At 37.2% G+C, this 17,672-nt stretch overlaps 1 protein-coding gene across 1 annotated transcript; it reads right to left on the minus strand.

Moving 5' to 3' along the window:
* Window positions 1-4,369: 4,369 nt before the first annotated feature.
* Smp_087440 (50S ribosomal protein L3, putative) lies at window positions 4,370-17,029 on the minus strand. Its single transcript, XM_018792637.1, has 8 exons — window positions 16,948-17,029; window positions 16,292-16,416; window positions 15,910-16,246; window positions 13,395-13,665; window positions 10,948-11,008; window positions 9,471-9,582; window positions 8,280-8,351; window positions 4,370-4,790 (listed from the first exon to the last, which is right to left on the minus strand). The coding sequence occupies exons 2-8, from the start codon at window positions 16,321-16,323 to the stop codon at window positions 4,491-4,493; spliced, it is 1,185 nt and encodes a 394-aa protein (XP_018644370.1). The 5' UTR covers window positions 16,324-16,416; window positions 16,948-17,029; the 3' UTR covers window positions 4,370-4,490.
* Between the last annotated feature and the right edge of the window lie 643 nt (window positions 17,030-17,672).

The following is a 17,672-nucleotide window of genomic DNA, read 5'->3' on the forward strand; positions in this document are numbered from 1 at the left end:
CGTGAGGGAGTGGGCAATTTATTGTGTAAGCTTCCAGAAATCTGAAGTGATTAAACACCACAAATGTCCGTTAAGTTCGTTCAAAAATCCTGATGCTCGTTCTAACCATGTTCATCTTAACTCGGTAGAACCTTTACCAGATTCAAATGGATACTCTTATATTTTAACCTGGGTAGACCGTTTCACTCGATGACCAGAAGCAGTAGCTATTAGGGACATTACTGCTGAAACAGTGGCACGCGCCTTTGTCGAACGATGGAAGCAAATTTCGACTGCCCTTCAACCATCACTACAGACCGCGGACGCCAGTTTGAATCTAGACTTTTCCGTTGTCTGACCAAACTACTAGGAATCACCCGCTTCCGAACGGCCGCCTACTACTCACAAGCAAGCGGATTGGTAGAACGTTTTCATCGACGACTTAAAGCTTCACTATCAGCTACAAACGTTTCACAGTGGACAGACGCTCTTCCACTCTTCTGTCTAGGTATTCGCAATTCAGTGAAAGCTGACATTGGATACACTGCATCTCAACTCGTTAATGGGACGACAAGTGCCTTCCAGGAGAATTCTTGGGTCCTTCATCTTTTTCAATGAACATAGATCTAAACTCCTACACGAGCAGACTTAGGAACGCAACGCGTACAGTTAAATGTTTCCACTCGACCGCAATCAACTGATGTTTTCGTTCAACCTGACTTAGGACATAGTCCACATGTCTTCGTACGTCAAGACTCACATCGACGACCTCTCGAATCAGCATACGAAGGACCCTTCAAAGTTCTTCAGCATGAACTTAAGTATTACATGGTCGATAAGAACGGTACTAACGATAGCATCACCATCGATCGCCTCGAAGAAGCGTATTTAGAAGGAAATCCTATCCACGTCGATTTTCCTTTGGTACAATCGAACGACACGGCTCCTGCACTTATAATACCTCATCCAACAGTCAACATACATGTTGATACTTCGGCAGTACCGGAAAATAAACTTGAAACACCGCGTTCTGGAAGAAGAGTAAGATTTCTAGAACATTTAAACGACTGCTGGACGTAAGACACCAGGTAACATTTTGCTTTATCTCGATTTTTCTTTGTATTATATGTAATAAAAAGGTTAATAAGCACATACTTATACATTCATTCCAAAAAGACTTTTTCTCAATAGGTTTATATTTGATCTTTTTTCTCAGAACAAAAACCCGAAATCAAAAAGGCGTTTAAAAATTGCTTTTACTCCATCACAGGTGTATGAGTTTATTTAACTTTTTTTCGCCCGCTTTGTGTCTTTACGCGCGTACGAGTGTATTTCGACATGCACTTATATTTTATTTTCCAGGCCGGCTGGAAAAGACGATAAGAAGAACGATGTAGTTTACGAGGAACCGAAATTTTCATTGTACTTTGTTTCCTTATTACTATGTTGTACTTCATGGCCCCTTATTGTAAGAAAAGACGACCAGACACTGCTAAACAAAGCAAGCTATCAGAAGACTGTTTATCAACGACAAACTCATTGGGTTTAAACTTCTGGCTGGTTACGTAGTAGGGTCATCACCACCCCACAGGAAGATTGATTGGTCCGGGGAGGTAAATAAATGCTCAAAATCAATAGCTCTGTAAGTGTTCGACATTGGATGCTGACCACATTAGTTTTAATGGACTCACCTAGCTGAAGGCGCTCGGTCATATATCCACACCAGATCACGAGTGCTAACGCCGTGCTCAACTCCTCCTGCGATCACTAGACAATTTAGATCAGTCACACATCCATATATTAATGATCTATCGAATATGTCTTCGAACCTCCTCGATTCTGACTTTTGATTTCACTGGGTGGGCACGATTCAATTATAGAAGGTATTACTGGTGATGTGTCAAACTACAATACCTGTAGCATCCTCAATACAGTTGTAATTCTTCTTGCCCTTTAAATGGAAGATATAATAAAAAGGAAGTCGGCACTAGCTGAACTAAAAACCCATCAACAAAGCGGTGAAGAAAATCCACGATCAGTGTGCTTTTAATAGACAGGTCTTGGAAGCGAATGCTACAAAGGCCTGTGTGGATAGGCCATTCTCCCTAGGAGTTTTATATGCCAATGCTCGTAGCCTAAGGAGTAAATTCTATGAACTAGGGGCACTAGTAGACAAATTATGGTCACTCATTTAGCTGTGACGGAAACGTGGTTAATCCATGACTTCGACATTAATTCAGAATTATCCGGAGTGCGCTGCTAAGACAAACTGGTCAGTAGATATTGGCTCATTAGTTGAAGCATGGTCTATATTTACGAGCAAGTTTAGTTCAGTTACATCCACGTTTGTACCTGATGACATTCATCCTAGGATTATGAAAGCCCTATCAGATGTAATTGCTGATGGTCATACTGTTTGATAGTTCTCTGAGGTAGTCCAGACTGCCAAGAGACTGGAAAAGCACAATAGTTAGTCCTGCGTACAAGGCTGAGAGTAGAGATTTAGTTATTAACTATTGATGCGTTGGTCTAACCAGTGCAGTTGTAAAACTAATGGAAAAGTTTATTCGGTTGCTTATTACAAACAATGCGGAAGGGCATAATCTTTTATCCAGGAAACAACATGGTTTTCGTAGAGGCCCGTCACGTTTGACAAAACTTCTCATTGCAAGAGAAGATTGGGCTGTGGCAAAAGAGCGAAATATCCCAGTGGATGTAATTTTCACAGATCAAAGTAAAGCACTTGATAAGTTCTTCCACTCGAGTCTTAAACTAAACCTGGAAAGTCTTGGAATCCATTATAAGGTCATAAGCTGGACAAGCGACTTTTTCCATGACAAGAGTAAAGGTAAGTGGAGCTCTCTCAACAAGGGACCTGTAAAAAGTTGGAGTGGAGTTCTACAAGGCACAATGCTTGGTCTCTTTCCTTTTTATTTTATGTAAATGAAATACCATCCGTAGTTAAGTCATCCGTTCTACTCTTCACCGATGACATAAGGATATGTAGGTCTGTAACATTATGGTCTACCTCGTTATTTGTACTGCTCCAATAATAGACCTAATCTCAAAATTGTAAATTTGTCATGATCTAACTGCCTAATCTATAAGATTTCACATGGAAGTCGCATCATTGTCTACGCTGACTCATCGTATAGTAAAAATCACCAATATGTGATGGAGAACACGTTTAGGCTGGAGATAGAATAATATGTTTAATACGAATAAAATTGATCAGACAACACACAAGAACGACCACGCCTGAAAGATCGAGTCATGCCATTCGATGACTTTGAATTAATCCTTCGCGCCCCCCCCCATTTTTGGGTTGTGTGTGGTTATTACCCAATGACACTACAGACCCACTTGCAGTATGTCAGATAGAATAGTATTACAGGACGACCTCAACTAATTGGTGGCACAGGTGGACGGATGGCCACTAGGAGAGAATTCTAACAAGAGTGTGATGGTGCAACTAAATAACTCTTATGATCCATATCACTACAAAATATGTGAGTTCGTGTTACCCAAAGTGACAAACCATTAAGACTTAGGTGTCATAATAATTAGTGATCTCAAAACTACTAGTAACTGTAAGGCTGCTGCTGCGAGATACTATAGGTTATTATGGACTATTTGTAAGTCTTCTCAGTATTTGGATGAGGAAATGTTTATATTATTATACCCAACTTTCGTGCGACCACATTTGGAACATGGGATCCAAGCAGCGAGTCCTTGTTTCAAATGAGGCGCATATGGTGAAACGAGTCCAACAGCATGGGACTAAAATGGTGAAGGGCCTATCTTATGAAGACAGACACGTTAACTCATTCCCGTTATCTTACTGTAGAATACAGGGTGATCTAATATTGGCTTAGTGAATCATTGGGATTCTTTACCAGAACACGTAATATCAGCATCCTCTGTTGATATATTCAAAACGAGATTGGACCTCGACAGTGTTACAAACTGCAAGGATTAATACAGGTCCTTATTATTGAAAACTGAAATGAATTTACCCTTCAGGACTAAATATTGCTACTGTAAATCTGGATTTTGGGTCCGTGCAGCAAATGGTGAGCTGAAAATCACTTCTGTTAAGATCGTGCACATCAACCCTTGCACAGGTTATATTTCTGTATATCCCTTAAGACGATAGTTTTCGTCGAGTAGCATTCCACATCTGGTTTCTTGGGGGTTCCACAAACAGCTTACCAAAGACGATGTTGCCAAAGTGCAATTACGGTTGTACCCCGGTTGTTAAACTCACATTCTAATTCTTTGAGGTTGGACATTAAACATATCAACGGGATTTTACAGCACGCCTAGCCAAACACTAAAGTAAAAGTATTCGATGAAAATGGGAGTATATCTATGATTTGCTTCAGTCGCAGGAAAAAAGAAAAACGCTATCTACTATACTTTAACCGTTCAGTGAAGTTTGAGCAGAAAAACTTAAAGGTAAATTATGAAGGTATACTGTATGTACATTCTTATAACAAAGAAATCATGTTTTACATAGATTCTTCTGAATAGGAAATGGAAGGACTATAACTTGGATGTATTGATTCATGGTAAATATCTTGCTCAAAATCATCATCAACATCAAGGCACAAGCTCGGGTCGAGTTGAGTTGAACTAGTTTCATCTACGATAGAAGGAGGAAAATAAGTTGGGACTGGTGGTGGATTATCATTTAATTGACGTCGACGATTTCTTAACCAGGAATCGTTCAAAAGACAGTAGGAATGGACGGGCCCTGGTGTTGTACCTGGTACATATATAAGTCCAAGTTTTGGATTAATCCTCACAATCTAGAGAGAACAAATATATGGGAATATAAAAAAGTATGAGAGACTGTCTCTTAACGAGTTCAATAGAATAAGATCAATAAACGCATTAGGTCATAGTTTATGTAAGAATGTAAACTTCCCATTTAATTGGAATATGAGTTACTTGCTTGCATTTGTGCTCTTAAAAACTACTTGATCATCTTTTTTTATATTTGAAACAGTTCTTTCATTACTTTTACGTTAAAGTTTGGGCAATTTCACTTAAAATTTATTAACTATGGGGTTATGAAACTGTGTTGTAAACCCACTCACAGATGGGAGTGAATATAGAAACCGATTGAACAGCCTCAAGCCAAAGAGGTTATATTTAGCAAGTATTATAGAGCATTGTTGATCACATAAACGGCATGTATTCTCGACCAATGGCAAACAGATTAGCTCTATAATGACACTACCCAGCTGCTTAAGGTGAGGTAGCCATGAACAGAACTCAAACTCAGAACCTGGTGTCTCTACTAATCAATATAAAGACCTCACCGAAAAACCCAGTCGGTAGGCTCAAGTATTTAGTTCACATAAACAATGAATTCTAACATCTATCGGGTGATAGGACTCGTTGTTAATTGCATTCTTCCTGTGATTATTCGCTAAGCCCTACACCATTTCTGTAGATTCATAAAACCATAATTCACAGTGAAATATTAAAGCACATTATTTTCAAAGTAACTAGATTGCTTGATTATTGAGATTTAGAATCTTATAAAATCAGAAGAAAAAAAGGCAAAACCGTTTTCACTGTTAGATATTATTTACTACTAAGACTAGACAAATTGTACTGGAAAAAATCAGACGTATTTAGGACATTTCCATGGTGTATACAGCTAGATGCTATAAACAGTGATATGCATTAAGGTGTTCACAAATACACAATAATCAGACATACATGTTTGCTCAGTATACGGTAGATTTTACCCGGTGTAAAGTGTAGTAAAATCGTGTATATTGATAAATCTAAAATTGGGAGGGATGTGAATTTGAAATTGAAAAAAATCACTCAAAAACAAACAAACAAACACAAATAGTTTTTAGTAACAAAGAATGCAAAAGTTCATAACGTGGGATTGATTAATATGATCGTTAACAGTGGTAGTAGTGGCGGTGTGCGTTAAGAAAATCAAGAAAACATTAGTGTACTACAGTTTAAGATTGATAAAGTACTTACTGAATAAAATATTAGACATAATTAATGTGCAATGAGCCCTATAACATGTTTTACGGAACATATCTTTAAGTATTAACGTGTACATATTCAGTCTTGTTTTTGTGTATTAGTAATGATTAGGAATATTCTATATACTTCCTTTATTTGATTAATATCCAATAATGCTTTGAGTTTGGTCGCCTATTGTGTGTGCTCGCTTGAAATATAATCTCTACATAACTCATATGTTGTGTTATGTTATATTGAGTCTTTAACTGTTGTTAGCGTCTCGCAATAAGACCTAAGAGATACTTATGAATACAATGGGTAGTGTAATAAAAAGACGAAGATTATCAGAGCTATGTGACATAACAGCGCAATACATTTCGAACAATCCGATTACACATACACGTGTTAAGAACACTTATATGGAAAATCAAAAGGTCAGCTAGGCAAATGTAAGAGGAAAAACGATTATGATAGAGAAAATAATGCGAAAAACAATATGAAAAAAGTTACACTGGATAATGAAACAATATTACTAGGGTAAGTTTAAGGTAAGAACAAACTGTTTTTGAATACTTAAAGGGGGGATTTTCGTGTGGCCAAAGCTTCAATAAACCTTAGTGTAAGTCCTCAAACACTTTTGTACAACACCACAAAAGCCGAGTTAAGATCACTCTTAAGACCTGTTTCAATTGTATTTGGCAATAGGGAACGATGGATATTCATCATCTACTCTAATTTAATCATTTGATCTTATTTGTTTTTGTAACCACATAAGTACATGTTCAGATACTCTAATTTGCAGATCACGATTACTCATCCCTATGTATATGTGGCCACACACACATTTAAGTAGGTAAACACAGAGGGATGTGACGCGATTGTTTATGTCTTTTAGGTTTTCAGCGAAGCATGAACCTTGCTTTTACCATGATAATGATCTTTTCTGAGTAGTATGTTTTGCTAACAACTAATTTTAGCTTTTGTTTTAATACAAAGCTGTTTAACTTACCGCTAAAAGGTAGGGTGGTGTACACAGGTTTTTTGAGCCAGAAATATAGTAGGTTTCACTATATTATGACCTTTCCATCAATTTATGAATTTTAAATAATAACCATGTTCCGTCAGTGTTTTGTTCAACAATTTCACGTCATGTATTGCATCAATATACCCCATAGTTCTAATGATCTTCACCTTCTTGCTAAACTATCCAAATCTATCTAAGGGACTAATTGTTTTAAATGGACACTGGATTATATATTCTATACTAAGTGGTCGAATAGCATTAGTAGCAGTTCCTATATAAACGTAGAACCTGACACAGGATACTAGGAAATTTCTAATAGAATCACAAATTAGAAATAGAAATCTCACTAACTCTAAAATTGCACTTGATTTATAGGTTCATCTATCATTGAGGAGGAGACACCACATATAAATCAAACCATCAGAATGGTTGAGTGACTTTGAAAATAAGATTAAATCAAATAAATTATAATTTCCATCTAAACAGAAATTCAGGTTTATTTATCAATAACTAATTACAAAATCATTTTGAGCGACTGCTTTACAGTTGTAGTCCATAATTGCTAACCTAATCATAAGTGATGGATGCGATCAACGTTTATCATCCCCTAATTTTATAAAGAAACTAGTGATCGTGAAGATTCGTTTGCTGTATCTGGCTGATTCTGTGTTGTGACTAGTATTTTTTGTTAAATGATATCGTTTGGTACATAAAAAGATACTGATATAGCTGGCAGGAATTAAGCCTAATAGTCAAGTTTTTGTTTTACTGGTGACTGGGTGACTTGGTTTGTGTTGATAATTAAGTCTCGTGAGAACTTAAAACTCAACAACATTGTACCATTGTGCATTATCTATCTATCTATCTATCTATCAGTCAGAACTCGACTCATCACTTTAACAGCCTCAAATATGCTAATTATTATAAATCCTGAGGACTTCTCTATGACAAAAAGGGGTTCATCTGAAAACATTTATCTTGCATTTTTTTAAATATTCATGATGTATATTACATCACACTGAGTCATACCTGTAAAGTTTACATCACGGACTAACCTTAATTACAAAATTAGTGAAAGCCTGGAAGCACTGGATAGCTAATTCGTCTTAGTACGAGACTCCTCAACAATGTTCACCCATGAAATCATCAGGAATCAAACTCAAGATATTCAGGCCAACTATCTCCACAATCCCTTATGATTAATTATATTTATCCTTATGAGACAAATACATAGAGGATTTTATAATTTTTTTTAATAAAACAGAACTTAGCTTACCATTACACCACGTAAGCTTCTGAATCGATTACCCATAACACCTGCCATACGTTTGCCTCGCACGATTGGTCCCTGAAAAATGGAAGAATAATTTAAATTTGATCAGGAGAAATAAAGTAAAAATGTGCAAATCATATATACACATTCGTGATATGTGATAGTAATGTGCTACAATACTGATAATCGCATCTTGAATTAAGATTTATTTATTTAAATATCAATAATAATACTTCTAGTATACTGAGATATACGAAAGTAGCGGAAATGCATATATATATATATATATATATATATATATACTGATTGATCACAGAGTAGTGGCCAGTGTTATGCTTGTCTATTTCCTAATCCTAATCGAATGCTATCGGTCAAACATAGAGCACATAATGAAAAGTCACTTGGACTGGTGAATACATAGTGGTTTGATTTGTAGAGCTTGATCAACACCAACAAGAGACTAAGCAGACATGGTATTAGCTACTACTCAATGATCAATCAATGCAAAATTGTCAATCCTATAAGTCAGTCGCAACCCAAAATAGCAGTGTTCAGTCAGTCATCTTGAGTGCTGTTAGAGGTATGACGGCAGTTATGACTTCCCGGTTGCCCACACCATGGAAGGGTTCCTCTAGAGGTACCTGAAAAGGAAATTGGGTTAGAAGTGGTCTTAATGACCTGAGAGCGTGACCGCATTGCCCAAGGGACAACTGCTTGAGGTCGGTCACACACGACCTTTTTGTGTTAGCTCCGTTCTTCAAAGGACCTTACCGCCGGAGACGGAAATCCGTGGGATAAGGCGAGGTGTGCATTTTTAGGGTCGACCTTTTCTAACCCCGCCCCTCCTTGTGGGAAGGCAGCATCGCTGTTATGCTGGTTGTCTGAAGGAAACACCTTACTGCTGTCACACTTCTGTACAGTTAGCAGTACGACTTCGCCTTCGGACTTTGGGTTTGCAGCTTTTAGTCTTACCGCTCTTCAACCGACATGTCTGGCATGGTAGGACCTTGAGGAACGATTGTTCCAGCCAGTATAGCTCGATTGGTTCATCACGATAGGCAAGCCCGACCACCACATCAGGGTAGCAGCAACGGTCGGGAATAGCAGTGTTAAACGTCCCTAATTGTAATTTTTGAGTGACGCTGGTTCGAATCTTACAAAGAGGTAATTAATTTGAATGATTGTCCTACTTACTCCACGTCCTGCAGCACTTCCCATTCTACGATGAAATTTAGTAGAACCATGAGCAGCAGGTCCACCTTTCATTCCCCAACGTTCAATAACACCTTCAAAGCCACGATTAATGCTGTAGGAAGAAAGATACTGAGTTAAAACTAACAGATAAATTGTAATTACTGTACAGAAATAGTTTGGAATTATCTTTTGAAATTCAGATAGCAGTTTAAAACTACTGTTTTGTAAGGGAAAAAACAGTACAACAATACAATACTGTCAAATTGATGTTAGTTAGGTTAGGTTATTTCTTTAAGTTGTCAATAATTCGATAATGTAGAAAATAATGATCTCATAACTGAAATAAATTTCATAGGTCACCTCAAACTATATTCACTTAACTTCCAGTTCCTATTTGCATGCTAATTTACATTTGCGTTTTTAAAACGTTAACTATTGTGAAATGCTTTTCTCCCTCAATGGTCTGTTGACTCTTCCACTTACTCTCTTGTTCTAGATTCTTGTCTTGACTGAATGGATTGATATCACCAACCTAAAGTACCCCTTTTTCCAGTCTCTCGGTAATAAACAGCCCAACTTTAAGATAGATACAGATTTACTGATGAAAAGCATTTATTACATGATGGTGGAATAATCTCCATCTCAGACCAGCCACCTTAAATTATTTGGTAGATACATGAAACTTACTAATTAAACACAAGTTGGTCTACTAAACATTATGACTATACTTGATATCTAATGGTCAGATGATACAATTGAGCTACTGGAAGCTCTCGGTAAAGGGATGGTGTTTAAACCCGTGACTCTGAGATTCGAGTTTGAGTGTGCAAGTCAATGTATCATGGAATGAGTAATAAAGAACGAATGCATTCATACCAAGAAAATAATGATAATGTGTTGAAAAATATATAAAGTAGTTTGATATCATATGAAATAAGATTGACTGATACGTTTCGAACAAAAAAAAGCTTTTGAAAAAATTTATGATCAGTAACAAAATTACATAAACATAGAAATTTGACTTTCAAAAAAGATTTTCACAATTGAAATCATGAGTCAATTGAAACTAGACCACCATCGAAAACCTGGAAGCACTGGACGGCCGTTTCGTCCTATTATGGGACTCCTCAGCAGTGCGCATCCACAATCCCGCACCCGCGAGATTTGAACCCAGGATCTACCAGTCTCGAGCCGAAGCCCTTAACCGATAGACCACTGAGCCGGCATCCAACGGTGTTAATGTCTAACTTCAACCAATCCAAGATTTTGAGCGACCGTTCACCAATTGTCTTCAGTGAGCTGATATCTCTACAACAGACCTGGTAGAACTCCACTGGCCACTGCTTCCCACTAGAACTCAAGGAAATATCTCTTGAAGTCAGTCACTAGTGAGCATATGATTATAGATCAGAAGGGGTTTTGTGGAGAATTTAGTATTTTCACAATTGAAATCATGAGTCAAAAAAGAGCAACTTACGTTCTTGCAGTTATATCCAAATAATCACCCACACGAAAATGATTCACACTCAAAGGTGTTCCTAAATTTAAGACAATAAACAAAATTCACTAACTGAACTCCTTTGATAAAATGTTGCACGATGAATAAATATTGAGGTTTCTGTATTAAATAAATGTATTTAGTTTATATTCAATATCACTTAGTCAATCATAAACAATGTAGGATCCGGAATAAATGTAAACGAGTTCAAGTTACCATATCATATCAACAGTCAAATGAACATACCAAGACGAATGTCACAGTAGTATATGTAGAAATAGTATTAATATTGGATGCCCCCGAATGCCCTGGTACAGCCGAGAGTGGGAAGAGTCAGCTCTCCCTCTCAAAGTGCTCTCACATGGCCACACGTATACGGTCACTGTCAGTGAAGCCCTACTCACTGCCTTCGCGCGGTGCGGAGAGGACGAAAACCGAATGTCCGACGCCTTAACCAGGTTGGTGGATATAGAGGGTCCACCAAACTAATGATGCATATTGGATCCAGCATCCTGAAGGAGCAAAAGGCGTATGAAGTTATTGTTGACTATCGACTACCATGGGACTGCATCTCGTAAAGTTGCTCCACTGCCTTGTGGATTAGACTTTTAGGTCAAAGTGTTGGGAAGTGGCCTCCTAATAAAGCCATCTGCATCTGTTTGGGCAACCGAGCGGTATCACAGCCTTTACACAAATCAATGATAACTACTACTGGCCACATTGTTGTTCAATGGTGCCCCCTTGTACTAATATTTGCGTGTTCAAATAAACAAATAAGTAAATAAAACCAATAATGGGTAAAGGGACTAAGCATAGACAATATGACCGGAGAAGAAAGAATGAATTTACAAGATAAAAAGTGTAAGATGGTTTTCAAAATCAGTATCTAGGGAAATACAAAGAACGAATGAACTTAAGTTATTGAGAGCGGTTTTGAGCCATATCACTAAATTTCTCCAACCGCGGACTGAGGCCACGTGGTCTCCGTTTATCTACAACACCCAAGCAGGTAGTCAGTGAATTCATGAACTGATTTCACGTCTTAGTTTGGTCGCCCTTATCTTTCTCTCAACCTACTCCCACATTGCTCTGACAGAGGCGTTGGTTCGGCACACGTAGTAAGTGTCAGCCCCATTTCTTTATGAAAACATACTACCTTACGAAGTTGCTACAATTTACATCAGTACTACAAGAAGAGATCAACAAGATGTATTGTTAATACGCACAAGTAATAATAGTGTCAACGATGATAAGTAAACACAAACATTTAATCCGTATTCAGAAAAGTAAGAGATAGAAAAGAAATTAATTGGGGTATAAATTCAGATTTATCTCCCCCCCCGACTAACTAACTAACTATCAGATGAAGTTATCAGAATAACAACTCTATTATGATATTTAAGGAGAACATAAATAGACAAACAGGGAAGAAAATTGAAAAATCAAAGATAGTTAACTCTAAAGCAATTCATTGACCTTAAAGATAGCATTCGGTAAAAACCAATATTCAGTGGTAAGTGTTTGGAGAAGAAAAAAATGGTTGTTTTATATTAGTTTTGGCTGAAAATTTTCACAATTAAGTTTAGTTCCAAACAGCAGAGGGCTTTACAAAGAAGTAACTGGTTTAGAGATTAAAAGTTATCCCTTTTTAGTGTAAATTAATTCACGATAACCAAAGAGTCAAAACAATAGAGACTCATTGGCTATTGGATGTTAGGGTTAGGCAAAAGCTGGAAAATGCTGATTAGTTCATTTTCAACCGATCAGAGCTAGGGGAAAAATCGAAATGGTAAGAAATTCTTAAGCATATTCTATATGAAATTGAATGTTTCTACTAATATATCTTTGTTGTTGAAGTTTATTCCGATAAAAATCGTTCACTGTCAATTCTTGTCCTGATTCGGGACGCATCGGGTAAAATATTGTGATCAGGGAATATCAAATAGTATCTTTGACAGTGATGATCGGATATCATTAGTTGAATGTTAATATTAGACTAGACACCTAAGAACTACAAATATGGATCATTAGAAGTATGAATAATACTCAGTCCTAAGCTAAGAAAAATTTCATCTGCAATTACTCAGTGTTAAATGAGGTTTCAAGAAATAGCGATTTGTGAAGAAAACTGGAAGCTTTGTAGAAGCTGACTGGTTGCAAAATTTCATGTATAAAAGCAAATACAATATTTTCATAGGACAAATTTTCAACTGTGAGCTATAACAAATTACCAGACTAACGATCTCATAAAAACACGGGTGAATCAATGTTTTGGTAAATTACAATTTAAAATAATAGGTCACTTTACTTCACAACATGAAATGAAGTGGTTTGAGAAAGATTTATTAATTAATATGGATGGTGGGATATCCGTGCTTGTTGCTGTGGAAGTTATGAATAGATCAAACAAATTCTAATTAACTAACCAGGTTTTAAAGCAGCATCTGGGCTGACCAAAAAACGAGATATTTTACGCTTCGGTGGTATACCAGCTTCTTTAAATAAACCACACCACTCAGAAGTGAACTCGATAGGGTCAGCAGAAAATGCTCCAACCAATTGTATACCCCAACGTTTTTGAGTTATCCAGGAAGGAGGCCGTTTATTATTTAACCAATAATGACGCGGATGTAGTAGGCTGATGTATTTGTCGATCTCTGAAGGAGGTGTATAACGAATAGCATGATTGTCTGGGATCTGATAGAAAAAAATTTAGAGATAAGAGTAGGATGGTTAAATAGGTGTTACTATAGATGTAGTCCACTACATTCGTAAATCAGCAAACTTATATGCGCAGAATAGCTTCCGAATGTTAAAAGCTAAATATTATGTTGTGTCATTAAAACAGTGACGCATTTTGTTTAATGGGATTATTTTAATCAATCAAACTCAGATCATGTTTGTTAGTACTTTTAAATACTATGTCACTGAGGATTTTAAGTCGTTTTCTTAGAAGTTTGGTAAAGACAAACAGCGTAAAATTCTGTTCAAGAAAGTATTTATTTATTTATTTGAACACATAAATATTGGTACAAAGAGGAACCAGATACATATGCGTCACACAATAACAATGAGAATGGGAAGAGATAAAGGATGTAAGGTGCGTATAAGAAAAAAGGGAACAATAACAAAAGGAAATTAGTGTATGATGGTGAAATAATAATAATAATAATAATAATAATAATGAGAGGAGTTCAGTTAGAAAAGATACAACCAGAAAGAATTCTTTCAGTCAAAGAAGTTTCGTTTATTTTTTATGAAGAAAGTAACATAAAGTTACAGCACGATTGCCAGTGGCTTCTATTCTGAGCCGTATCTCTCTCTAGCCACTGTGTTGCACCATCTCTTAGACACCAGCCAGGGAATCGTGAAGGACCAACAGAAGTCAGCCCTTTGCAGATTTCTCTCATACCACGACACCATGTCGTACACTGACCACCTCTCCGCTTTTTCCAACCAGTCCCAGAGTCGGCGAATAATGTGCGATGTGGAATTCTCTAGGACGACATTCGTAGAACATGTCCAAACCACCGAAGTCGACGTTTCAAGATGGTGACACTAATTGGATTATCGTTTCTGAGCCCAAACACACGATGCCGGACCTCTGCATTACAAACATGGTGTTGCCACTGGATGTCAGCAATCCTTCGGAGACAACGATGATCAAACACAGAGAGTCGTCTAACATCCTCAACTCGAAGAGGCCAGGTTTCACAAGCATAGAGCAAAACTCCTCTCACTGACGCGTTATAGATCTGACCTTTTACAGCCAGACTAACATCACGAAGGCGCTAAAGATGGCCCAGATTGGCATGAGCCGCTCTGGCTTTCACTATATGTGAATCGATCTCATCATTCACGCCACCACCAGCACTTATGCAGCTACCTAGATACATGAACATCTGGACTACTTCAATCTGCTCACCACTCAGGGTGAGTACAGGATTAGAATCCTGTCAGTCTTGTAGAAGTACTTTACACTTTGAAGGTGCAAAGCACATATAACGAGAAGACATCGTTTCTCACGCCGATTTCTCACTTTGATGGAGCTTTCTAATCTAACAGCACATAACCGACTGTTAATGGGGATCTAATCGATTAGTGCTGCCTCAGCTCTAGCGCTTATTGTGACACCAACGCCAACAAGACCAGACGAAAATGCCACAGTCCCCGGATAAACGCACTTGAAACAAGCCTTTCGAATTAATCGTTGCAAGAATTGATACAGAGATAGTCGATATATCCATATTAACGTCTATAAGATATGGCACATGTTGATAATTAGTAAATTTATCTATTGCCAGATTTACAGCTAATAGAAAACACCAAATGAAGAATTACTTGGCACTTTGTATCGCGTGGAGCTGAGTCAAGTTTTTGAAGATGTTTAAGCGGGGGACGTAGTTAGCGAATTGAGGTACGATATGTTAAAAATCCCAACAAGATATTCTTGGGTGAAGAGGAATCCAAAAAAAATTATGACACACATATGGTAGGGTAGATGAAATAGACTAATTTCATGCATGCTATTTACTTCTTTGGCATTTTGAAGGCCATGTACATTATTGGCTTGGAATAATGACTTTTAAAAGCTTGGAAATATACATACTTCCAAATATTGAACTGGGCTGGCTGAGGTTTTTAGGCCTATTATGTACCAAATTTGCGTAATCAGTCAAATAGAAGTATGAGTAGACTGTGTGGAGTAGTGGCCAAAAAGTTGAGGCGCCTGACTTTCAACTGGTGGATTTTAAGTTCGAACCTTGCAACAATGACTTAAATTTAGGCATTCGAAGAGTATCATAGACATAAAAATGTTAGTTATAGATGAATGGCAAACAAAACGTCCAATTCAATCTTTATTTTACTATTGCCTAGTTAGATTGGTTGCGGATGAAAAAATGACGTTAGTAGCTGAGTTACTTAAACTAATAAACCCACCTGAAAAATAGTACAGTCCATTTTCTTTCCAGTTTTAGTCCATAGTGGGTATACTCCTAACTTGATTGCAATAAGACCGCATCTTTGAGTAACATAGGGTGTCCAAGGTACTTGTGTCCATTGTTCGGTAATGATAGGGCTTTTAGAACTAGATAGTGGATCTAAACGCTGCTGTTCTAAAAATTTCTTGTTTTCTGGCGTAACGTCTTCATCTACATAAGGACTGGCCTCTTGAGTCACCCAAAATGGCTTTTTTTTATTCATCCATGGATAAACAACTTTGTTTAGGCTTCCCATAAATCTTATAGGTTCTCGATAGATGAACTTAACACTCATTCTACAAGTAGTGCGAAAACAATATCAGCAAACGTCATAAGCGTACCTGATGAATGATCCACCAAATACTTCGAACATTATTCAATATTTTGAAATGTGTGGAATGACAAATCTTCCCGAAGGTTGAGTAATTATTAAATAAATGGACCTGTAAATATACTATTAATTAATCTGAAAGAGATATTTAAAGACATAAATGTATCAAACAAATTATCGTACAAGAAAATTTATTTTCTTGTAAAACGGCTGTATAGGAATAACCAGAACAAAGAATGAAACACTTATCACAAGGGGGTACACAAAAGGAGGCCCCTGATGAAAATGAAGACACCTTATACGCTTGTACAAGACTACAGTTCATGGACGAAATAATGAAAATAAAGACAGAAACTCTATGATTTTTGTGCAGTTTATACATCCATAGGCCAGATAGCATTTTACATAATAGCTGACGTCAGTTCGTGATAGAAAAAACTCAAAACTCTCAATCACAATCCTGATTCTTCACACCTTTGACCCTGTTAAGTTGATTTTTTCAAAACCATTAAAAACTGACTGAATCACAAGCTCCTACAAAGGCAATTAATTTTGATCCGTTTTTGGGACATTTCCATGAAAGTCGTTTATGTGGTGGGAGAGTGTGGGGAGCCGTGAGGTAATTTAAGGTAAAAAAAGGTCACAAAGCACATTGAATCCACTTACATTTATTAACGGAAGCAGTCGAACACTATCAAAAAGAACACAAGTGTGAGACAGACAATCCTGTCAGTTTTCAAGGCCACAACTTGAATTTGAGTATCATATTAAAGATACAATGACCAATATGCATTTGCAATAGCCTGATTTCAAAGATTATTTACTGGCATTTGACGATTATGGTATTGTGTCTTACGTAGAATAGTGGTATTGATTTTGGAGGATGAGAGATGAAAGGATCTTAATAACAGTATTTTGTTCGTTCCAGGCTTTTCTGCTAGCCTGCTATGTCCTGTGAGATTTCCCAATCTATTGTGAAGAAAAATAGAGGACATATTGGGTCATAAATCACTTCTTAGCACTCGTTACATCATATTCAGAGCATTTATTAATCTGCGACAAGACAGAGTAGAGAGGTCCAGCTTGAGGATGCAACGGATGTTCTAGTTTTACAACTAACTACCAGTAGCACCTTCTATATTCGATCGTTCCCAGTCAAATAGAAACCAGAAGTCAGACGAGAAGAGGCAGGAAAGATATATTTGATTCGTTACCAATATATCGAGGAACCTTTACTATAAGCTGGCTAATGAACGTAGGAGCTGTGTCCCACGCCGTATTGCAACGTGATCTGGTACGGATGCATGGCCGAAAGCCTTCAGCTAAACAAGTCCACTTAAACAACGTGGTCAGCATCCAATGTCGAACACTTAATGAGCTATTGATTTTGG

This window comes from Schistosoma mansoni (genome assembly GCF_000237925.1).
Source record: "Schistosoma mansoni, WGS project CABG00000000 data, supercontig 0235, strain Puerto Rico, whole genome shotgun sequence".
Taxonomy (NCBI): Eukaryota; Metazoa; Platyhelminthes; class Trematoda; order Strigeidida; family Schistosomatidae; genus Schistosoma; species Schistosoma mansoni.

Bases quoted from the DNA above. Each gene is read 5' to 3' on its own strand.
- Smp_087440 (XM_018792637.1), bottom strand. From the start codon at position 16,323: ATGTTCGAAGTATTTGGTGGATCATTCATCAG. The intron at 16,247-16,291 runs GTACGCTTATGA...CACTACTTGTAG, and splicing joins TTTGGTGGATCATTCATCAG to AATGAGTGTTAAGTTCATCT. The intron at 13,666-15,909 runs GTGGGTTTATTA...TTTTTCTATCAG, and splicing joins TGGACTGTACTATTTTTCAG to ATCCCAGACAATCATGCTAT.